Raw genomic sequence first — 19,490 nt, forward strand, 5'->3', positions numbered from 1 at the left:
AAAATCTATATTTACCTTCCATAGCTGCTTTGGCCAATTACCCACAAACATCACTCACCACTTTGTAGCTGTGAGTGGTTTTTACTCGCTCTGTGATTGATCGGCTCAGGCTTATTTGCGGCAGAGGAGAAGATGCGGATGAGGAACTTGTCGATTCCATTACAGAGAAACACGCTAATAACACTGTGAAGCATTAATTCAGGGAGGCTTTGATGAGGAATCTATTTGGGAGGAATTGTGTTTGTTGTATTATTAATACATGACGTCACTATTAGAAAACTATGTTGACGAATGAGTGATCCACTTTTTTAGACATTTCTAGTCAGAAGTTAGTAGCAAACAAACTTTTTCCCGTAAACCTTTTCAATGTTCGTCGCCCAGCTTACCTCAAAGGAAACTTTCTCTGCTCTTCGCCAACAGCTCTAGTGGCAACTCTTTATCCCATAACCATGATTCATCCTCAAGAGCTCATCAGCTCACAGTGGGCTCATCAGAATTATTACTCCTCCTCTACTTGTCTTTATTATCCAATTTCCCTCCTCTCTCCTGCTATTCCGGCACTCATTGCCAGTCAGCCACCTTATAAACCGGCTCCTTCACCTTCTTGCTCAGCAGAACTTTTCAGGCTTTGTTCGCGTTTCTCAGTCCTGTTGTCGTTTCGAACTCTGATTAACACTGGTGCGAATATGTACTTCAGTAAATCAGGCATGTTCAGGGGCCCGACATGTATGAGAGTGTGAAATTTAGTGTTGAGCCAAATAAAAGTCCAGATCTAGTGAATTAGAATGTGTTTTTTTGGGGGACTATTGGGCCTTGGTGGAGGTATGCGCTCTACTGAGTTATATAGAAGTTATAGTTTTGGTTTTTAGGGTTTTTTGTTGGGTGTGCATCAGGGGCAGGTTCAGGGGTGGGTCCAAGGGGGAACTGGCCCCAGCGTAAGGCCCTGGTCTCATGTACGTGAATGTTGCTATTAAAAACCTTTGTCTCCCTACCACTTCTATATTCACTTTATATTTACGCACATGTGACTGGACCCTAAATCTAAATAAATGTGCACCTGACTGGACCTATAATTGTCCCCGTTGTGTAAATTGTGGCCCTATTTATGCCACCCCCCCCCCCCCCCCCGATTCAGAAAAAATCTTAGATCCGCCACTGGTGTGAATGCAGACTTTGAGATGAGAAACGAGAAGCCCAAATCAAGTATATAAAAAAGGGGTTTATTATATTTTTCCCTCCCCTGGTAAGAATAAAAAAAGGTAACATGTTAGATAATAATAGTATATACATACATGACGTATTAAAGGAATACATGGTTTAAAAAAGATGCATATAGACACTTACTTATCAAAAACACGTATAAGACACAGACAGGACTGAGGACATGTTAGGCATTGTGGTGAGTACATCAGTTATTCATAGAAAGAACTGGGATTTCAAATAAGGCACATTACACAAATATAATCCCGACAGCCACAGTTTACAGTCGTTTTTGTGAAGTAGTATTTTCCTTACAAATGGACACAGGTTTTTAAGTGATTATTTTTGCATGTTACCGTGTACAAAACAGGCTTTATTATTTACATTATGTACAAAAATGTCTCCCTTTTTTTCTGGGTCTGTTTCTGCTCTATGCGGGAGGCAGAGAAACATACAGTCTGTAGTAACTTTAAAAAAGAGCAGGGTGTACAGCAGAGGGTCCGGGGGATGCTTTTGGTGCCGCTGAGCTTTGGGGAATCCAAGCTTTAGGTCCGATAACACCCACCCATTCAACAGGAAGTCCAGTTAATACACAGCTGGCACTTTGAGGGGCTCTGCCGGCTGTGTCAGTGCTCAGTTAAATGACTCGCAGCCCTGTGGGTAGTCAGTATTGTTTGCCCAGAGCCGTCACTCAGTCTTTTTCAGGCTCTGCGTCTGCCCTTTAACACTGGAGATTACAACCATGTTGTCAGAAGGAGATAACTTGAGAGTATGTTCTGCAGGGGGGGATTATAGGTCGTCCTCTCCGGCAGAGCTGAAGCTGCTCCTGCGACTACTGTCCTTGGACGCAGCTCCGGGCGAGCCGGCCGACAGGAGCGGGTCGGTGCCGAACGGCGACAGCGGGTCATCCATGAGGATCTCGTCCAGCCGGTGCTCATCCTTGAGCGTGGAGCTGAAGAAGTCTGTGAAGTGGGACAGCGGGTCGGAGAACGTTGTGCACCCATCGGCGCCGGTGATGTGGTCCTGTGGGCCGCTGGCGGTGGGGATGGAGGCCACGCCGGCCACTGCGGCTATCCTCTGGAGGTAGTCGCTGTTGGGGTCGTCCTGGTAGAGTGTGGGCTGCTGGGGCTGCTGAGGTTGCTGGGGCTGCTGGGGCTGCTGGGCCTGGGGGGCCTGGGGGGACGCCTGCTGTGGCTGCGGCTGCTGTTTGAGGAGGTGGGAGGAGAGTTCGACTGTCCCCAAGGATGTGGTCATGTTTGGGAGACCGTGTGCTCGCGCCTGGATCTCAAGCTCCTGAAAAAGGAAGGGAAATAATTCATTACTTAATGTGTTTCTTGGAAAATTACCTGCTCACTTATTGTAGTTACAATATTATCTCTCACACAGACACACACACACACACACACATTCTCAGAGTATGCTCTCAGCACTAATCACCTATCAGTGTCATCACAAAGCCCAGTTTGACCTTTATAAACTCTCCCTTTATCGTCAGTGGCCGTAAAGGTTCCCTGGACCCTTTTGTCATCCTCAGAGATCATTCCAGATTTGTCTTTGTGTCCAATAAACCACAATTTGTGTTTGCGCTCAAGTGTACGAGCGTCATGCGCCGAGCCCCGTGCAAGCATGCACCATTAGATATCCCTTTGATTAGTGCTCCTCATCTATTTCTGACACCCGCTGCTTTTATTTCCACTAAAAGAGATTAGCTCAGTGTCTTTATTCATCAGGTAATTAGCACAGACGGGGTGGGGGTCTTTACCAAACTGATCTCTGGTGTAATGGTCTGTAAAGCCCATGTTCCACTGGTCAGAAAACTAAATAACATCTGGCTTTTGTCTGCAGTGGGAATTAATACAATCCACATTCACTCCCAGGTCAAATGACTCTGCAGTGGACACATGTTTCTATCAGCTGTGGCTTTGATCAACAGGGATGGAAACGTGACACCCGGGTGAACGCACGCATGTTGTCATCATCCTCTTCATTTTGGAAGTTAAGATGCTGACGCTGGAACTTTTCTGGCGCATCTTCATACGTGCAACGAACTTCAAGTAGCTGGTGCTTAAATAGCCATGAAAGTATAAAATATAAATAAAGGACGCATTATGTGTGAGGGCGTACAAATAAACCTTCAAAACCGTGGTGAGTTTGGACAACTTGCTTAAAAGTAGGAGTCTTTAGCCTCTCTGTAAAAATCGATCAACTTCCTGATCAGCTCTACTTTTGTCACCATGGTGATATATTGTTTCAACCATCGCTCTGTTGTGTTCTGTTACCTGGATCCTCAGCAGCAGCCTCCTGTTGGCCTGCTCCAGCTTCTTCTGCCGGGTCTCCAGCTCCCTGGCGTGCTGCTGCTCCTTCTGCAGCCACTTGATGTACTCCACCGAGGCCTTGAGGATGGTGCCTTTGTTCCAGCGCATGTCCCTGCAGAAAGGAGAAATGTAAAAAGATAACCTTTAACACAGAACACCCTGATGTCGGCAGAATATCCTCCACGTATAAAAAATGGGAAAAAAGTTTTAACGTGGAGGTTTTTACCCCTTTTTTATGATATGAATAAGAAATGGTGATTTACATTGAGCAATTATTCATCCTCGGACATTACATGGGGACACTGAATGGGGAATTTTAATAGAATAGTTAAGTAGCTATGTGGAAAGTCCATTCTCGTGGCTCCTTGTTCGGTAAAATTAATCCTTGAGTAAAAATAGGTGAGGGGAAAATGAGCTAAGTAGGAAGACAGGGGGGGGTGGGGGATGGAGAAATGGAGTTAAGGTGCTAGAGTGCAAGTCATTCCTTTGCAGATATTATTACTTTTTTTTAAGGGGACCTGTAGTGAAATTGTCCTTTTTCACACAAGTGAGACACCGGTCTGATCAGCAGCTAATAATCTCCTTTATCCTTTGTTAATGGCGCCGTGACAACGGTAACCTTCCATTTAAATTCCAGGCAAAGTTCAATTGCGAGAGATGGCCGGTGGATTTCTCTTCACCTCCGCACTCCCATCTCTGCATTTCCAATTGTGCTTCAAACTTTGATTCGAACGGCGCGGCCCGCCTCCTTTCTGCATTTGACCCCTCTCCTCGTCGTTCATTGCTTTTGAGCTGAACCGCCGCGACCCAGCGAGAGGACGTATGGCTCTCGGAGCGCCGACTACAATGGAGGTTCAAGTGCACCCTCCTTATGTGACTGAAATGTGCTTGAGCGCTCATTTGAATTCAGCGAACGACATTTTGAGTGTCTTTGTGCTCGGATTTTTAATACACTTCCCCCTGAAAGACAATTTCTCGTCTTGGCAGTTGTTTCAGGGATATGAGACGAGAAGCAGTATATATTCTTACAGTAAATACATTTTCGGATTTTGCAACTTACGGGTCGTTTGATTTGGGTATGAGGGTCCCCAACTCCTTTATCCTGTAGTTGATGTTGTATCTTCGTCTTCTTTCAACTAAGGAAACATAAAAAAAAAGAAAGAGATGAGTAAACCCTCTTCAGCTGCTCTATTAAATTCAATGGGTGTAGATTTAGGGTTTGGACAGTGAAGGAATCAGAAAACAGAAAGCCTATATTGTCATTGTGAGTGCTGCATACAAGGAAATTAATAAAACACTGCTCCTCTTTGGTGCAGAGAACAAAGATAAATAAATTATAAGAACTATATAAAATAAACAATATAATATAAAAATATATATGACACTAAACCTACATATACTTTGATATGGAAATGAATAGCATTGATGATGATTGAGTGTTGCATAAGGAAAAAAAAAATATGAGGGGATACTCAAATATATTATATATGAATTTCATATAGAAACCCTCAACTTCAAACTGCATTATCAGTTGTTGACCAGCTGCAGCTCGGCAGAAGCAGCCGTGGAACCGAAACTGTATTTGTACTTAAATGGTTTCAAGTGTAACAGAATTGAAAATGTCTCCATTGCAATTCATTTCTAATTTCAATAGTTTGTGATAAAAAAAAATCCCTCATGCCTTGTTTCCCTTTTCTATGAGTGGATCAAGAGCAGAGTCATTACTGCATGTGGGTCATCAGGATATGAAGATAATTTGTAAAGTGAATTAGCCGAAGCTCGTCAAGGTTTTTCGGTAGTCAATGTCAGCCACAATTTTATTCTGAAAATCCTGCCTAACGAAGCAGACCAGTGAGCTGCAGCCTCTCAGGTGAGCTCTAGTACAAGATCTTGACATAAGCGAAATGAAAAATATATTTTTAATATAGTTTAAAGATGAGTATGAGCATTGCATGTGGATCTATCATAACAAAAAGACAAATTTATCAATTTGTAAAAGATGACTATTCATTTTGAAATTTCAGTTAAAATCACAGAAAAGACTAATGATACAAGTGTAGTGCAGATTCAATAATATCAGCAAACACATGCACAGTCAACTTTCTGCAGAGTCGGGCTCTTTGTGCGTCTTCAGAAAACAAGTGCGCACATTGTTTTGGCCATCTGACAAAGGAACGTCTCGACCAAAGATAAAACAAATACGCCCTTGAGGCCGGCGATAAGTCATCGCCAGACCATAAACTTCGTTAGAGTTGAAAGGCGGCGGGGGGACACTCACTCAAATTGTGGTTGTCTTTCTTCTGTCGCTCTTTGGCCATCACCCTTGTGTCAAGTTCTGGAAAAAAAAAAAAATCAGAGAGGGGAACGAAGTGATTAGCAACGCACACTAATTTAGCATTTGAAAGACACAAAACGCCGTGAAACCTCCAGTCACGAGAGGCACAGCCAGTTGTGTCGAGACAGTTCGGTGCCGGGGTCAAGCCTGAGAGTGGAGTTTCTGTGCAGTTGGCCCACACCACAGTTTGACCTCCTTTACACACACACACACACTGAAAGAGCCCAATTTATCCCGTCCAGTTTGTCTGAAGCTCTTTGTGGAAAATAAAAAATGGTGGCCACTTTTAAACTACTTACTCCGCAATTAAGACAGTTCCCTAATCTCTCCCGGCGAGGGCCCAAATTGTCAGTGCATCCATATTTGTATTCGCATTCTTCCAAATTACATAATTGGGGACCTGAGATTGGATTTCCCAATTTGTCTCTGTTGATTCAATCAGGACAATTTAGACTGTGTAACAGCCCATTGTCCTCTCCGCCCACACTCAGAACCAGTTGGCAATTTACTTATTTGCCGGTTGAGAGCGAAGGGTTCTTCAGGCATCCTTTTCGATTTCCTAAATCAATTAGACGCCTTTGCTTGATGCATGACATTAATAAGAAATGTCTTAAAGGGCCCTCTGTTTTCGCACTGTGACGAAAAGTCCACACATTTCTGCAGCCTATTAACGGAAGCAATGACAAGCAGGGCAGTGTTTGTCAAACACTGGACACAAATCAGCTTACATATTTGCCTGACACGCGTAATTGGACTCGATTTTTAGCAGGAACAGACGCACACAATGTGTTGCCATTTATAGCCGACGCAGGTACGCTCTGTTCTGCTACCTAAACCCTCAAGGTTTGGATCTTTTCCAACCATAACTTGTGTGATTTTTGCAGCAGCGTGAGCTCGTGATGAGTCATTAATTGGTTAGTGGTTTGATCAGTGCTAGGGTGCATACCTGTGTATTCCCTTTTAACAGTGAGCTTTGTGGGGTTAGATGTGGGGCTCATTCCACCATTAGGGGCGTTCATACCTGGTTCACCCCCATAGACGTCCAGCATGCTGCTACTGAGGGACACCTGCGAGGGGGGAGGAGAGAGGGGAGGGGGAGAGAAAAGAGGCAGCGTGGGTCAGTCACAGGGGAAAACAGACATTTACATTTCACACGCTCCTCAGCGCTGATCCCATTCACACCGCGACGACAGCCACAACACAACACAGTTGTTTATAGCTGCTGTGTGGCTTTGTTTGGCATTTACAAGAAAAGTGACACGGGGCAAGTGCAGAGCCTTGCAGACATGACGGTCGCCCCCCCCCAGGCCTCGGCTGCGGCCCTCCTGCCGGGAGCCGTATTCTACCCGCATGTCCGCCACAGCAGGACAAGGCAAACCCAGCACTTTGTTAATGAATTGCCGCCACGTTCTAAGTGCGCCAATCACAGTTGTTGCAAAGTGTAAACTACATTTCCAGGGAGGTGCACGTCGAGAGGATGGGGCAGAGGCTCTCAGATGAGGGCCCACTGCCAGTGTGTCCGTATAAGGTTTCCAGATTCATCCATTAAATAGTCCCGATATGGGTATTCAGTGTTAACAGGGAGAAAATATTTCAATACACATCTAATATCTTTTAAAGGCATTTCTCTTATGTTGTTCTTTCACATAACTTAGTCCAAGTGTAAAAAAAAATTTGCTTTGCCAAATTATTCGCAGGGACATATATAAGGGGTCCATAGAGTATTTTGTAGGGTACTCTATATACCTATGGCATCCCTTATACTCAAAAGTATATATTGGCCTTTACTCCTGACCTCCAATTCAGTATTAGTGCTTTCCTACATTGGTATAACTAGGCAGTGTCTTGATCCGCTAGTGCCACCATTTCCAAAACCCCTCGGCTTGAAATCGACATGAAACATGTCCTCTGTGTTGAAAATAGCATCCCGTTAGATGAGGAGGCTACGCAGGTCAACTGCCCGAACAGAGGAAAAACTGTTTTCCTACGGGTGTCTGCTCGTCTGGGAAAAGAATGGATCGGTTCTGCTATAATGACGCCTTTTCACGGACAGAGGGAGGGGAGGGAGGGTGAATGTCAACATATAGCGTGCTGATACACATGTGTGTCTAATCCGCATTTGTGTATTTATGGGAAAGAAAAAACGCTACAGAGGTCAGCACGGATTCAAGGATCCTCGCAGCCAATGTTGCCCGCGATGTGTGTGTGTGTGTGTGTGTGTGTGTGTGTCACATCCAACTCCCGGACTGGTGAATGTGATAAGGCTGCGTGCCAAGTCAAGAGATGGGAAGGAGCGGAGAGCGAGAGGAAACAAAACAGGAGGAAACTGCAGACATTTCAACTATCTCCAGTTGGTTTGGTTTTCCTTCTTTTTTTTTTCATTATCTCATCGAAAAGGGAGGGAAGAGGAGGAGGAGGAGGGGACAGAAGTGCTTATCAAAATGAAAGATTGCAACATTTCCCCCCACTACTCCCACTGTAATCACTTCAATCCCTCTCCCGCTTGCCCTGCCGGATGTGTTGACACGGCGAAACGGCTTGATGCATCGTACTGTATGACTAATTAGGATGAATTGATCCGTTTAAGCATGGTATCATTTCTGAACCAGCCCGTGGGGAGTGTGTGCATTAACCCAATCCAACGCCTCAGAAACTCCCACTCCTAACTCCCTACTGCTGCCCCCCCCCACCCCCCCCCCCCCCCCCCCCCCCCCACCCACCATTGTCTTATCTCTTCCTCAGCCCCTCTCATTCCGGCTCTGCTGCGGTATCTTGTTTGGCTTCATCTCTGTGTATCATTCTTTGTCTGTCCCTCTGTATTTGAGGAATTAGACCAGATTCCCAGTGTTCCCATCCAACTAACTCTATGTGCTACAGGTGTTGCTGTGTTCACTGACCAAATGGACGCCTTGTCCAAGATTTTTGCCCAACAGTTTTAGAATTCCTTCTCTCCGAGTAAGAATCTGTTAAGTGTGCTGTGGTGCCAGTTCTGTTCTAGCAAAGAATTGACGTTAAGTAAGACAGTGACATTAGATTTAGCTCCTTGTCCTTCTTTTAAATGGAATCTTTATTGTTAAACTTCTCGAGCGATGTGAGAAATGTTGCTAAGCCCCAATGAACTTTCACTCATCTTCAGACTTAAGCCGTCCTCAAACTGAGAGAGGTCCCACTTTTCCCAAGCGAGTCAATCCTGCGCCTAAACGTCTGGTTGGAGGAACCTCAACTTTCCAATTCAGAAGTCGTTCATGACGACATTAAAGTTGACATAAACCCTGCTGCAAATACACGTGCACAGCAGGTTAACAAGCGAGGGCTGTGCTGCAGAAATCAATATAAAAGACCTTCAGAACATAGTGTGTGGCATTTTAAAACAGTGCTAGAATAATAGTGTTTCATACTTACATTGTTCTGCATTAAGAGGTTTGACTCCATGCAATCCAAGCCCCCGTCATTGAACCCGGATTCAAGACTAATTAGGTCATCAATAACTTCATCCATTGGAAACTAAAAGAAAACAAGTCATTTCAATACTGAATACTGAATTTTCAATACTGTCCAAGTCTGTGCTTTTGAAATCTCAAAACATTCAAACCAATATAGACACAAGAAGAAAACAACGAGGAGGGGAGGGGGGGGCAGCAGTGTCGAAAGACTAATCCAATAACTTAAAGTTCTCCGCTAAAGACTAATCCAATAACTTAAAGTTCTCCGCTGCCGTGTTCTCACAACTATTTGGAGGCGTTGGCAGGGGAGAAACATGCATGTGCTATCAAACTAGTTTCCTCCTTTGAATGGGTACTCTCATCAGAGACTGTATGTCTGAAGTTATTGATGAGCACATCAGAGAAAGGGGGGTGATCAATAATGGCATCACTTTGTTTGGATGATTAGTCGGAGCTGCTAGAGCATTGTAGAAATTCAAACTTTTTACAGTTACACACAGTCATCGGTGCATGTGAATTTATTTTCTGCATCCCAGCAAAGTGTCAGCCATAACTCATCTCTCTTAATTTCAAAGAATTCAGAGGGACTGTAACAATTCTCCTGAGTAACAATTAATTAGTTTGACAGGAATATGGACGGTTGACAGGAAAGTGTTTCTAAAATGTTGCGTAACCTACAAATATTATGAAACATTTAATCCGGTCTGTGGTTCAATTTTTTTGTGGTTTCAAATTTCACGCTTTTCCAGTCACCACGAGGCACATTCAGAGTTTTTCTCAATTTCAGTTCCATAAATTCAACCGCAGTTTAATTCCGTTTGACTCACCTCGCTGTCGTGACTGGCCATGGTGAGCAAGGTGACGGGGCTGGTGGGGTTGCTGCCGTCGCTGAGCGAGGGCATGTTCCCGTTCCTCATGATCGGCATGGTGGCCAGCGGCTGGCCGGGGCCGTGCGGGTGAGGGATGGCGTGGCCCTGCCCGGCCGACGAGGCCAGCTTGGAGCCCAGCGTCAGGTACTGCTTGACCTGCTGGTTCTGGCTCTGGTGGAGGTGGAACTTGGAGCTCTCGAGGTGGCTCTGTACCTGTGGCAAAATTAAATCACACATGGTTTTTACTTTGTCGGCTTCATTGAAAAGTAGTTCAGTCGGAGGGAGATTGTTTTTCACAGACTATAGTAAGAGCATAAGAGCACAGGGGTTGTTTGCAGTTGCTGTCGACTTACGAAAAATAGATTTCATCAAGCGCACATTGTTGAGCGTCACAATTTCCCATTAGTAGTCACTCCCTGTATTTAACACTCCTTAAACTGAGTCATGTTTCTCATAACATAACCGTAGCAAGGTTTTTATGGGAATGACCCATTCTAAAGATAGTTTCTCAAGCGTCTGACTGGAAATGTCAACAGATATAGGTTAAAAGTTAGAACTTACATATTCTCTTAAAATGCAGCAGCACATACTCATGCATTCAGCCACTATCAAACCAGTAACGAGAGCCGTGCAAACTTTACATCAGACAACATGACAACACACGACAAGGAAATGTTATAATAAACATATAAATGTTACAAGTTGATTCACGACAATCTGAATTCCAATGGTCTTACATTTGAAGCTCTGGTCGCGTCCCGCATTGTGAAGTAACTGCAGTCAGTTAAGTGTGGCATTCTCAGAAAAAGCAGATAATCTTCAGTTTGTTTTGATGTGGCAGCAGGTCAACTTTAGGCATCCAGATCTGCTGCTGCTGCTGCCGTCCTGCTAATCTGCTGCCTTCTCAGTGAGTGTCTGTCCTTTCCAGTCCCCCTACCAATGTCTTATAAGGGCCCTAAGTGAACTAATTAGGCCCAAAGCTGGGGGTAAGCTTTTATGTTGCGTAGCATGATAATCACTTCAAACACTGGACTGTCAGATCACCCAGGGTTTGATCACTGCAGGATAGCTGCCTTTAGCGACTATCACTAATTCATCGGGACCGCCCTTTTCTGCCTCGCCGGCCAATCAGCGGTCAGCTCCCATAGTCCTCTGCTGGCTTGCTCCAGGGGTTGTGGCAGCACAATTGACCCTTGTTCCCCAGTGGGGGTTTTAAATAACTCCTCTAATGCCATTTTTAACCGTGCCTTTTCATTCATTCATCGGTTTCAATGCAGACAGTTTTGTATTATCAGCTTCCAAAACAATAAGAGCAATTAAGCTATTTTGGGGTCTTTCATACTCTAAGTTTGGGACTATTTACAGACGGAGCATCTCACCTAAAAATGTCCAATTTGTCTGGAGCTCACAAAGAAGCTGTGTTATAACTTGCTTTATTGGTTTATATCCTGTAAAGTATTTTTAGGAGAACGTAATAGTAATAATAATAATAATGATGTTAATAATAATAATAATGCAACTAATGTATGCATTGATTTTATGATTTTAATCATGTCTGGGTATATTATCCAGATTTTCTTAACTTAATCTTAAAAGTGTGCTGTTCACTGGTGATAATAATTTGCTCCTGGGGCTTATCAAGACTTTAATTTTTTCGTATTCACTAAATTGAATTTTTGGGGGGAATATGATTGAGCTCAGCTGGTCAATTGGAAGTAACAGAAAATCAGATGAGCAACAATACAGGGTTTAGTAGCACAATCTGTGGACAGTGATATTAAGTAACTGAGGGAAATTAGATATTAAATCCTTATACTGCTCATGTAATCATGGTGTCACATTTAAGCATGTTACCGAACCTTAAAAACAGATCATCTTTGTAACTTTGGTTGAACTACGGCCACAGAAGCTACTGGTGAGAGTCATCACCCGTTTTTTCAGATATCAGCTTGCGTAAAATTGAGTCTGGGCACTTTCCAGAGAAGAAGAACACAGCAGGAGATTGTCCGAGACAGGAAAATCTCTCAGGACATTCAAGCCGGGAGTGGCTGCAGAAATCATGCATTTTTGTTTACAGATCGGCCCTTAAAGATCTTGAATCAGTTGTCTTTCCAACTTGACGTCTTCTATGTGTAGGGCACCTCCTTTACATCCTGCGATATTTGCATAATTTGTTTAAGAGTTTTTTCTCTGGACATTGTCCTGCTGTATTCTCATATTGGCTCACTCAGACATTTTCTGGACATTTTTACTGGCAGGAAAAGTTTCAGGAGCAACTGACTCAGACATTTGAGTTCTACTTTCCCCAAAAGGTCCAGAGTTCAGTGCATGTCTTACAGCAACTATAAAGTCAGCAGACTCATTGAGTAATGTCCATGATGCAGCTAAATTTACCTTAATCTGTATTTACCTAAAATTAGCCAACATAAGCTTCTGGTCTTGCCGGATCAAGTGACTCTGTCCTGGATGAATCCAATTAATCCACCTTGTTTAGTTTTCAGCGGGAGAACGTGTAATTTCTTCTCTCAAGAGTTACAAAGTCTCTCCAGAGGAAATGCTGGAATTCAGAAGAATTCATGTTTTTACACTATTGGCATCATTAAAGGTTTTTCTGAATCAAACGTCAACGAGCACAACGCTTTTTAAAACGAGCTCATGTCATCTCAAATCAGCCAACATTAGCCACCATTAGCTTCTGGTCATGCTACATCGGGGCTACAGCAGCCAAACCCCTGCGTCGTTATCATGTTTAATTTGAAAACGTAGAATGTGTCGTTTCGTCTATCCAAAGTTACGTATGAGTCGGGATGAATGTTTGGAATTGACAGAAAGACAGACACACATACAGACAGACAGATAGACAGACAGACAGATCATGGAGGGAGATTAAATTGTCATAGCAGCCAGGTTTATCAAAATACCATAAAATACAAGGTAAAAATTACACCGAAAAAGAAAGCAAAATACACAAGTTGCGGTAGAAGTCCAATCCACACTTACAATATGAGAATGAGGGATTAAATGAATAAGGTGGAAAGGATACTGGTGGTGGTGATAACATGCTGATGAAATGATGATGATGTAGCTCATTGTGTTTTCAGACTTTTAGCATCAATCACAGTTTTTCTCGGTATTTGAGCTCAACACTGTTTAAATCACGGGCCAACTTTAGGCTCCACACTGAACCTCAGCATTAAATTCCTCTCGTCAGCAGCACAGACGGGCCACATTCACCATTCGTCCACCTAAGTAAGAGGAGGCTCGTCACAATACTCAACTTGTCAGTTGTGACTGGGAGCTCTTATCTGCCTTCCCCAGGCCAAACAAGATGCCAGTTGTTAGCCAATCAACATTTTTTTCCACTACGGAGAGCAGGAGGGATGCTAGCCAGCTACACACCACATCTGCTTTGTGTGACAGCAGATTGTCCTGGTTTCACTTCAGCTTTCTCACTACTGTAAATGCCGGAGACACGCTTGTTATCCACTTAAGGGGATCTGATTAGATTTGAGAGGTAATGGTGCTTCAGTCACCAAGGCCAACTCCGACAATGGCAGCCCTGTGCATGTGTGAAGGGGACATGCTGAAAATTATCAATGCCCGCCATACTCATGGGGACAGGAATGAGATAAGAATCGAATCAATCGGGGCTCAAGTTCCAGATTGTTGTGACTATTCTGAAGTTTCAGACGCTTCACTTTTTTTTCCTCTTTCTCAAAATGGCTACAAGCACCTGCTACTACAATTGAGGCAGTGTCTGAGGTTTCTGGCAGAGGAGAGGTCACAGGTTCACTTTTAATTTGCACAGTTATTCCTGACATGCAAACCTTTGGGTATGTAGGCCAAATCACCCAACCTACCGATATCAAAGCGTCGCTACGAGGGCTTCTAGACAGCTCCTGATATTTCTGCAAATGTACAAAATGTTTAAGTAACCCTTCAGCTTATGTAACCGCGGTTTCTTCAAACGATTGAGTGTACAAAATGATTATTTGTCCAGTTCGGTTTTTGTACTTCCTGCATCAAGTTAAAAACTTAAGAGATCAGCTGCATCTCCCTAACTTCATTATCCTCATTACAGATGTTTCAATCAGTAAAATAAAGATGTCAGAGCCACCCCCCCCACCACACACACACACACACACACACACACACACACACACAGTTTTAGACAGCTATCCTTATTAGCACTTTCCATTCATTGTCGACAGTCTAACAATAAACCTTGTCCCTAACCTTGACCAATTGAAGAGGACCCCCCCCACACACACACACACACACACACACACACACACAAACACACACACACGTCTCCTTAACGAAAACCCTGACTTGAACTTAACTCGAAAACATGTCTACTCCTCAAAATTTATAAATGTACATAATGTGACTGTAAACATACACAAATACACACACACATACACACATTTACTTACATTATCTCAGCACCTAAGAATGGCTTTAACCACACAAGAATACTGCAGCTTAAACAAATCCAAACAAGTGCTCTCGTTTTTCCAGAATAGAAACCTAGACATATGATTTCACACAACGACTGCAACTACAGTATACAGAATATCATAAGTGCTCTTTGCCCCAAAAGAGGAAAATGCATACATATCTTACCATAACAATATAAATACGTATCCTCCACTCAAAAATAAAAACACAACCCTGGATTACAGAAACACATGTCTCGTTCCAGAGTCCAGTTTATGTATGCCTTCAAAGCATGGTTTCTCCAGCCTCTGTTTGTGAGATAGATATAATAGTGTTGTCATTTACCTCTGAGCTCAAAGCGCAAAGTGCATTTCTCTAGTTCGGGCTGAATTGCTGCGCTCACAAATCCATGAGAACAGACACACTCACAGGTGTTTCTTCTTCTTCACCGACATGCTGTTGCCTAACTCAGTTTCAGTCTTGCCCAAGTTCTCCTTTCACTTCAGAAAAATCCAACAGTTTATGAAACAGTGGGTGTTGGTGACATTAAGTATAGCTGTACAAATTGTGGACATAACCGAAGTAGGAGATTTTAAACCGTTTCTCCAAAAACGCTGCGATTTCTTCCCAACACACTGACACAGTTACAGGATGCATGGAGCCATGATTGACTATCTTTTCTCCCCATCTTGAAACTGAGGTGATAAGATGAACTGTGGTTTTGCTGAGCCTGCTAACCAGTAAATAGCCGAAAATCACACACCCTAGATTGTGAAATGTGAGGGGAGATAAGACTGGGATAGCAAACTGAACGCAAAATCTGCATTACACAGTGGATATTCAGTTATTCTGGTTGTAAGTGCATGGCCACTATAAAGCGCAGGCGTACCCTCTTGCATGCAAACAAACACAAGCATTCTTTTCTATATCTGATCTTGTCCTGATTTCCCCGGCCGATAGTGGAGTCGCTCCCCCCTACCTGTAGCAGTTGGATCTCTGTCATAGTGATGACTTTGACCACACAGCAGCGACTCATGGCTCCCCAGAGCGACAGCGTCTCCCACCGCAGGAGCTGAAGAGTGTTTTTTTTGCAGAGGAACAAGAGCTGTCACGGCTACAGCTGTAGCTCTCAAACGAGACAGGGGGAGAAGAAGAGGAAGAAGGAGAAGAGAGGTTCTGCAGCCTCCTTCCTGAGCTTTTGCAGAAATATCGGAAAGGAAGGCATGACACATCAGCTTATTTGGGAGCCGCACGGGCCATTTCCTGTGTGTGTGTGTCTGTGTCAGTACATGTGTGTGCTTTTTGGTCAGAGAAAGGCCTGACAGAGGCAGAAATACAGATGGCAGTTAGGGGGGTTGGTGAGTGTGTGTGTAGGGGTGCAATAACTTGACAGAATGTGAGTTCCTGCTTGTGGATCACTGCACTTTCCTGCCTGCAGAACATCCAGCCGCGCTCAGCACATTCTCCCAGGTTATCTACATGACACCCACTTCCCCTTGGAAGGCTTTTTTAAACCTCCACACCGCAGACACGGCTTCGACTGGGGAGACATAGAAAACTGCAATCTGTGGATGTGTGCAAATATGCTAAAACGGACAGATCTAGACTCACGCAAACGTGGTACCGCTGTGTCCCAGCCACTGTCGGGCCACAGCAGAGGCCGGTGCAGGACTTCCCACTTGGAAATCCTGGACACAGCAAAATTGAGTAGGGTCACTGCAAGTCATCCCAGGCTACAGATAACAAAACTAATCAACAAAATCTGAAGCCAAGAACATGCAGTCTTAAAATTCTTCCACAGTCAGCAGACAAATCTCTCTGTATTTTTTAATTTCCAATATAAGGGGATATAGCTCAAAGACCCACGTTTAAAGGTAAGGTTTGTAAGTTGTTTCTGAAACATCTTGTTTGTTGAGATTCTCTTCACATCCCAGCAGTCATAAATAAAGGAAAATCAACTAAAACAGTCATCAACTTAAAATCTGTTTACGTCACGACCCACGTCACAAGCATGCAGCAGATTGAGGCGCTCCTTCATCTCACTGTGCTCCCAAGTTACTGTGTTCACCCGATTGTCTCATTTCCATCACTGCCAACCGGAGCCGCATCCGACAAACACCCGTGTCCGCCATAGAGTAGAGGTCCCTCTTAACACATGGATGGATGGATAGATAGATGGATAGATACTTTATTCATCCACATGGGGAAATTAAGATTACGTAGATAATACCAAAAATGTATAATATTAAGAAACGACCACATAAGATGACTGTAAGTACCACAGCTGTTACATGGAGAGAAAAATCTATGTGTTTGAGAAAACTCTGTCAAACAATATCCGGGCAACTATTCATTTAATTTTATTGCTCCTTGTTTAAATTTTGGCATTACAGCTAATAATGCTAGCACAGAATACGTTTAAGTTTATTTTAACCTACCATTGGTTTAATTGCATTTACCTGCCCTATGTCAACTAGTTTAAGGAGTGAACTGGGGCAGTTAATACTTGCTGCTGACTCAGTGATTATTACAAACAGTGACCGATGGTTATATCCTTTGATACACTTTGATAAAGAAAAGAATCAGGGCTTAATTTGAGGACATTGAATGTAATAAGACAAATTGAATCTGAATGATTCAGTTAAATAAGACCAGTGCTGATTATGTTTTGAAAGAATCAAGTTTTATTTGAACACTGTAACGCACAGTAAGCTAACATCTCCGCTCAGCTGTTAAAATCGCAGTTTGTCCCACATGTGTGTGATGGCGGATGATTACATTACGTGGATAATGGCCGTCTTGAAGCTATATTTAAATCAGTTTCTTGTAAAAATTGAAGTTCCCATGATAAGCAAACAAGTTAATATCCTGCAGTGTCCGTCAGCTGTGTGAGTGGAGCAATATTTACGTTCCGGGGACTCACGCTCAGCTGTTCTTCATGTCTGTTGTGTCTCTGTGTGAGTGTGTATGAAGCCGTCTGTCCACACAACACAGTTTTTTTGAACCCTCACAACTCTCTCGCCATTACCCACGTGTATATTTGTCTACGTCTTGTTTATTTGATGGCCGCTGTGCGCATCGCATTGAAATTCCTGGCTGGCCATTTTTGGGCTCGCAACTCGCGGTGCAAGCCAAAAGTGCTCACCTTTGTTAGTCCCCCTGCGCTGCATGTTTTAAACATCAGGGACTTCCTGTAAGAGTTGGCCTGCTTCTGAGACAACACTTCAAAGTGCAGCTCCCACATCTGAGGACTGTTTTATCCTGCTAGAAAAGGAATGCATAATGGACACGGCACCACTGCACTTTTAATGATTCTCATATGAATTAAATATTACAGCCATTTTAACTGGATTACATGTGAAACCGTGTGTGAGAGGGTGTGTATGCACGCGTGTGCGCTTGTTACCTTGATGAAATATTGAATTTATGAAAATGGCCTGCCTCGACAGCGGTGTGAAAATAATTAAAATTCAGACTTAAAGTAAAGACACCTTGTAAGAAACAACTTTTAACATTTAACACACACACACAAAGAATCCACATTGGGTGTGAAGCCTAATCGAGATTTTACATGATATTATATTGTAAACATGTGATTATGGCCTGAATAGGTGTGTTTCTGTTTGTAGAAATACAAACACTATGAAGAAGAGACATAGCAGTTTGACGGGCAACAGTTTCTTTGTTATTTCATGTGATTTTATCACATGAAATAAATTGTAAATTTAGAGTGCAATCCTCCACCAAGGCCCAACAGTCCCCTTACGAAACTACATTTAAATTCACTAGATACAAATTTTTTATTTGGATAAGTTTTCTCACATTCATACAAATCTGTCCCCTTAGCATGCCTGCATTTTTTTCCCATCAATATCCATTAATTATTTTATTTCTTATTGGAAAAAGTGAAAAATAAATTCCTGGATCTGCCTCTTGATCCGGATCTGCACCACAGTTTAATGGCTTCTTCCTGACCCATACCGCGTCCTGCCACCAAGTTTCATGGAAATGCATCAAGTCTTTTTTGTGTAATCCTGCTCATTAACAGACAAACAAACACACAAAATCAAACGCAGATGAAAACAACAGTTAATTACCATATTGGCAGAGGATAGTGTTATAAAAATGTATTTTTCCTCCAGGTTATTTTCTGAGTAATTTGGACTATATAGTTATGGTAAACTTAAATAAGTACTGTAGAGCATATTAATACATTCAAATTCCCCTATTTAGATATTTTTTCTTACTAACAAAAACTACATTAACGGCTTCAGTCCACTGTAAGAGTCCAGAAAGCTGAGTAGAGATGGAGGAGAAAGAAGAAAAAAGAGGAGGATGCAGTGCGGCCTGGCCTCTCCGTCAGTGCAGAGGAGATGTGATTAGTCAAAATGGAATAATACAATTTCTGCCGCTAAATCAGTTAAGGCACATTATTCTTTACAAGCAATGAAAAGGAGCCTATTCACAGGGAAACCTGGGCGATACATGCAAGTATGCACACTGTGCTTCAGAGGGACACAAGCACTAATAGAGGTTAGCTCCTTGTGTATATTCTTAGTTGTCAGCTTGGGATGCTGTATGTACAGTAGGCTGCCTGAATCAGTGAGTGTGTTCTAGTTCACGCAGAATCACGTAATGCTTTATTCCCTTTCACGATTTCTGTCCAGGTGATGTTGTAGCACAGGTAGAAGCCGTAACAACTTCAATACATTAATACTGATTCATTTAGATGCTAAGTTTCCATTAAACAGCTTTGTTTTTAAACATACACTGGCCAACCGCTGTCTTAGCCACACAGACTATAGATAAAGATGGATGACATGACTTCTCCCTAAAAAGTGAAGCCAAAACATCTCACTCGCCCCCAGGTGGCTGGCTGCAGTATAGG

At 43.1% G+C, this 19,490-nt stretch overlaps 1 protein-coding gene across 7 annotated transcripts in view; it reads right to left on the reverse strand.

Annotated features, from left to right (window-relative positions):
* Positions 1 to 1,202: 1,202 nt before the first annotated feature.
* Positions 1,203 to 19,490, reverse strand: part of tfec (transcription factor EC) — a 42,586-nt gene continuing 24,298 nt past the window's right edge. For 2 of the 7 annotated variants that reach the window (XM_034578384.1, XM_034578385.1), the window contains exons 3-10: positions 10,121 to 10,375; positions 9,253 to 9,354; positions 6,797 to 6,917; positions 5,794 to 5,850; positions 4,576 to 4,651; positions 3,480 to 3,627; positions 2,371 to 2,493; positions 1,203 to 2,334 (exon numbers count right to left, since the gene is read on the reverse strand). In XM_034578384.1, the coding sequence (XP_034434275.1) occupies positions 1,990 to 2,334; positions 2,371 to 2,493; positions 3,480 to 3,627; positions 4,576 to 4,651; positions 5,794 to 5,850; positions 6,797 to 6,917; positions 9,253 to 9,354; positions 10,121 to 10,375 (1,227 nt within the window). In that variant the 3' untranslated portion in view covers positions 1,203 to 1,989. Of the gene's footprint in view, positions 2,494 to 3,479; positions 3,628 to 4,575; positions 4,652 to 5,793; positions 5,851 to 6,796; positions 6,918 to 9,252; positions 9,355 to 10,120; positions 10,376 to 10,899; positions 12,248 to 14,947; positions 15,044 to 15,581; positions 16,008 to 19,490 lie in introns of those variants that run through there. The other 5 variants (XM_034578388.1, XM_034578390.1, XM_034578386.1 and 2 more) reach the window with 5 other exon arrangements.

This window comes from Hippoglossus hippoglossus, chromosome 23, assembly GCF_009819705.1.
Source record: "Hippoglossus hippoglossus isolate fHipHip1 chromosome 23, fHipHip1.pri, whole genome shotgun sequence".
NCBI classification, from domain to species: Eukaryota; Metazoa; Chordata; class Actinopteri; order Pleuronectiformes; family Pleuronectidae; genus Hippoglossus; species Hippoglossus hippoglossus.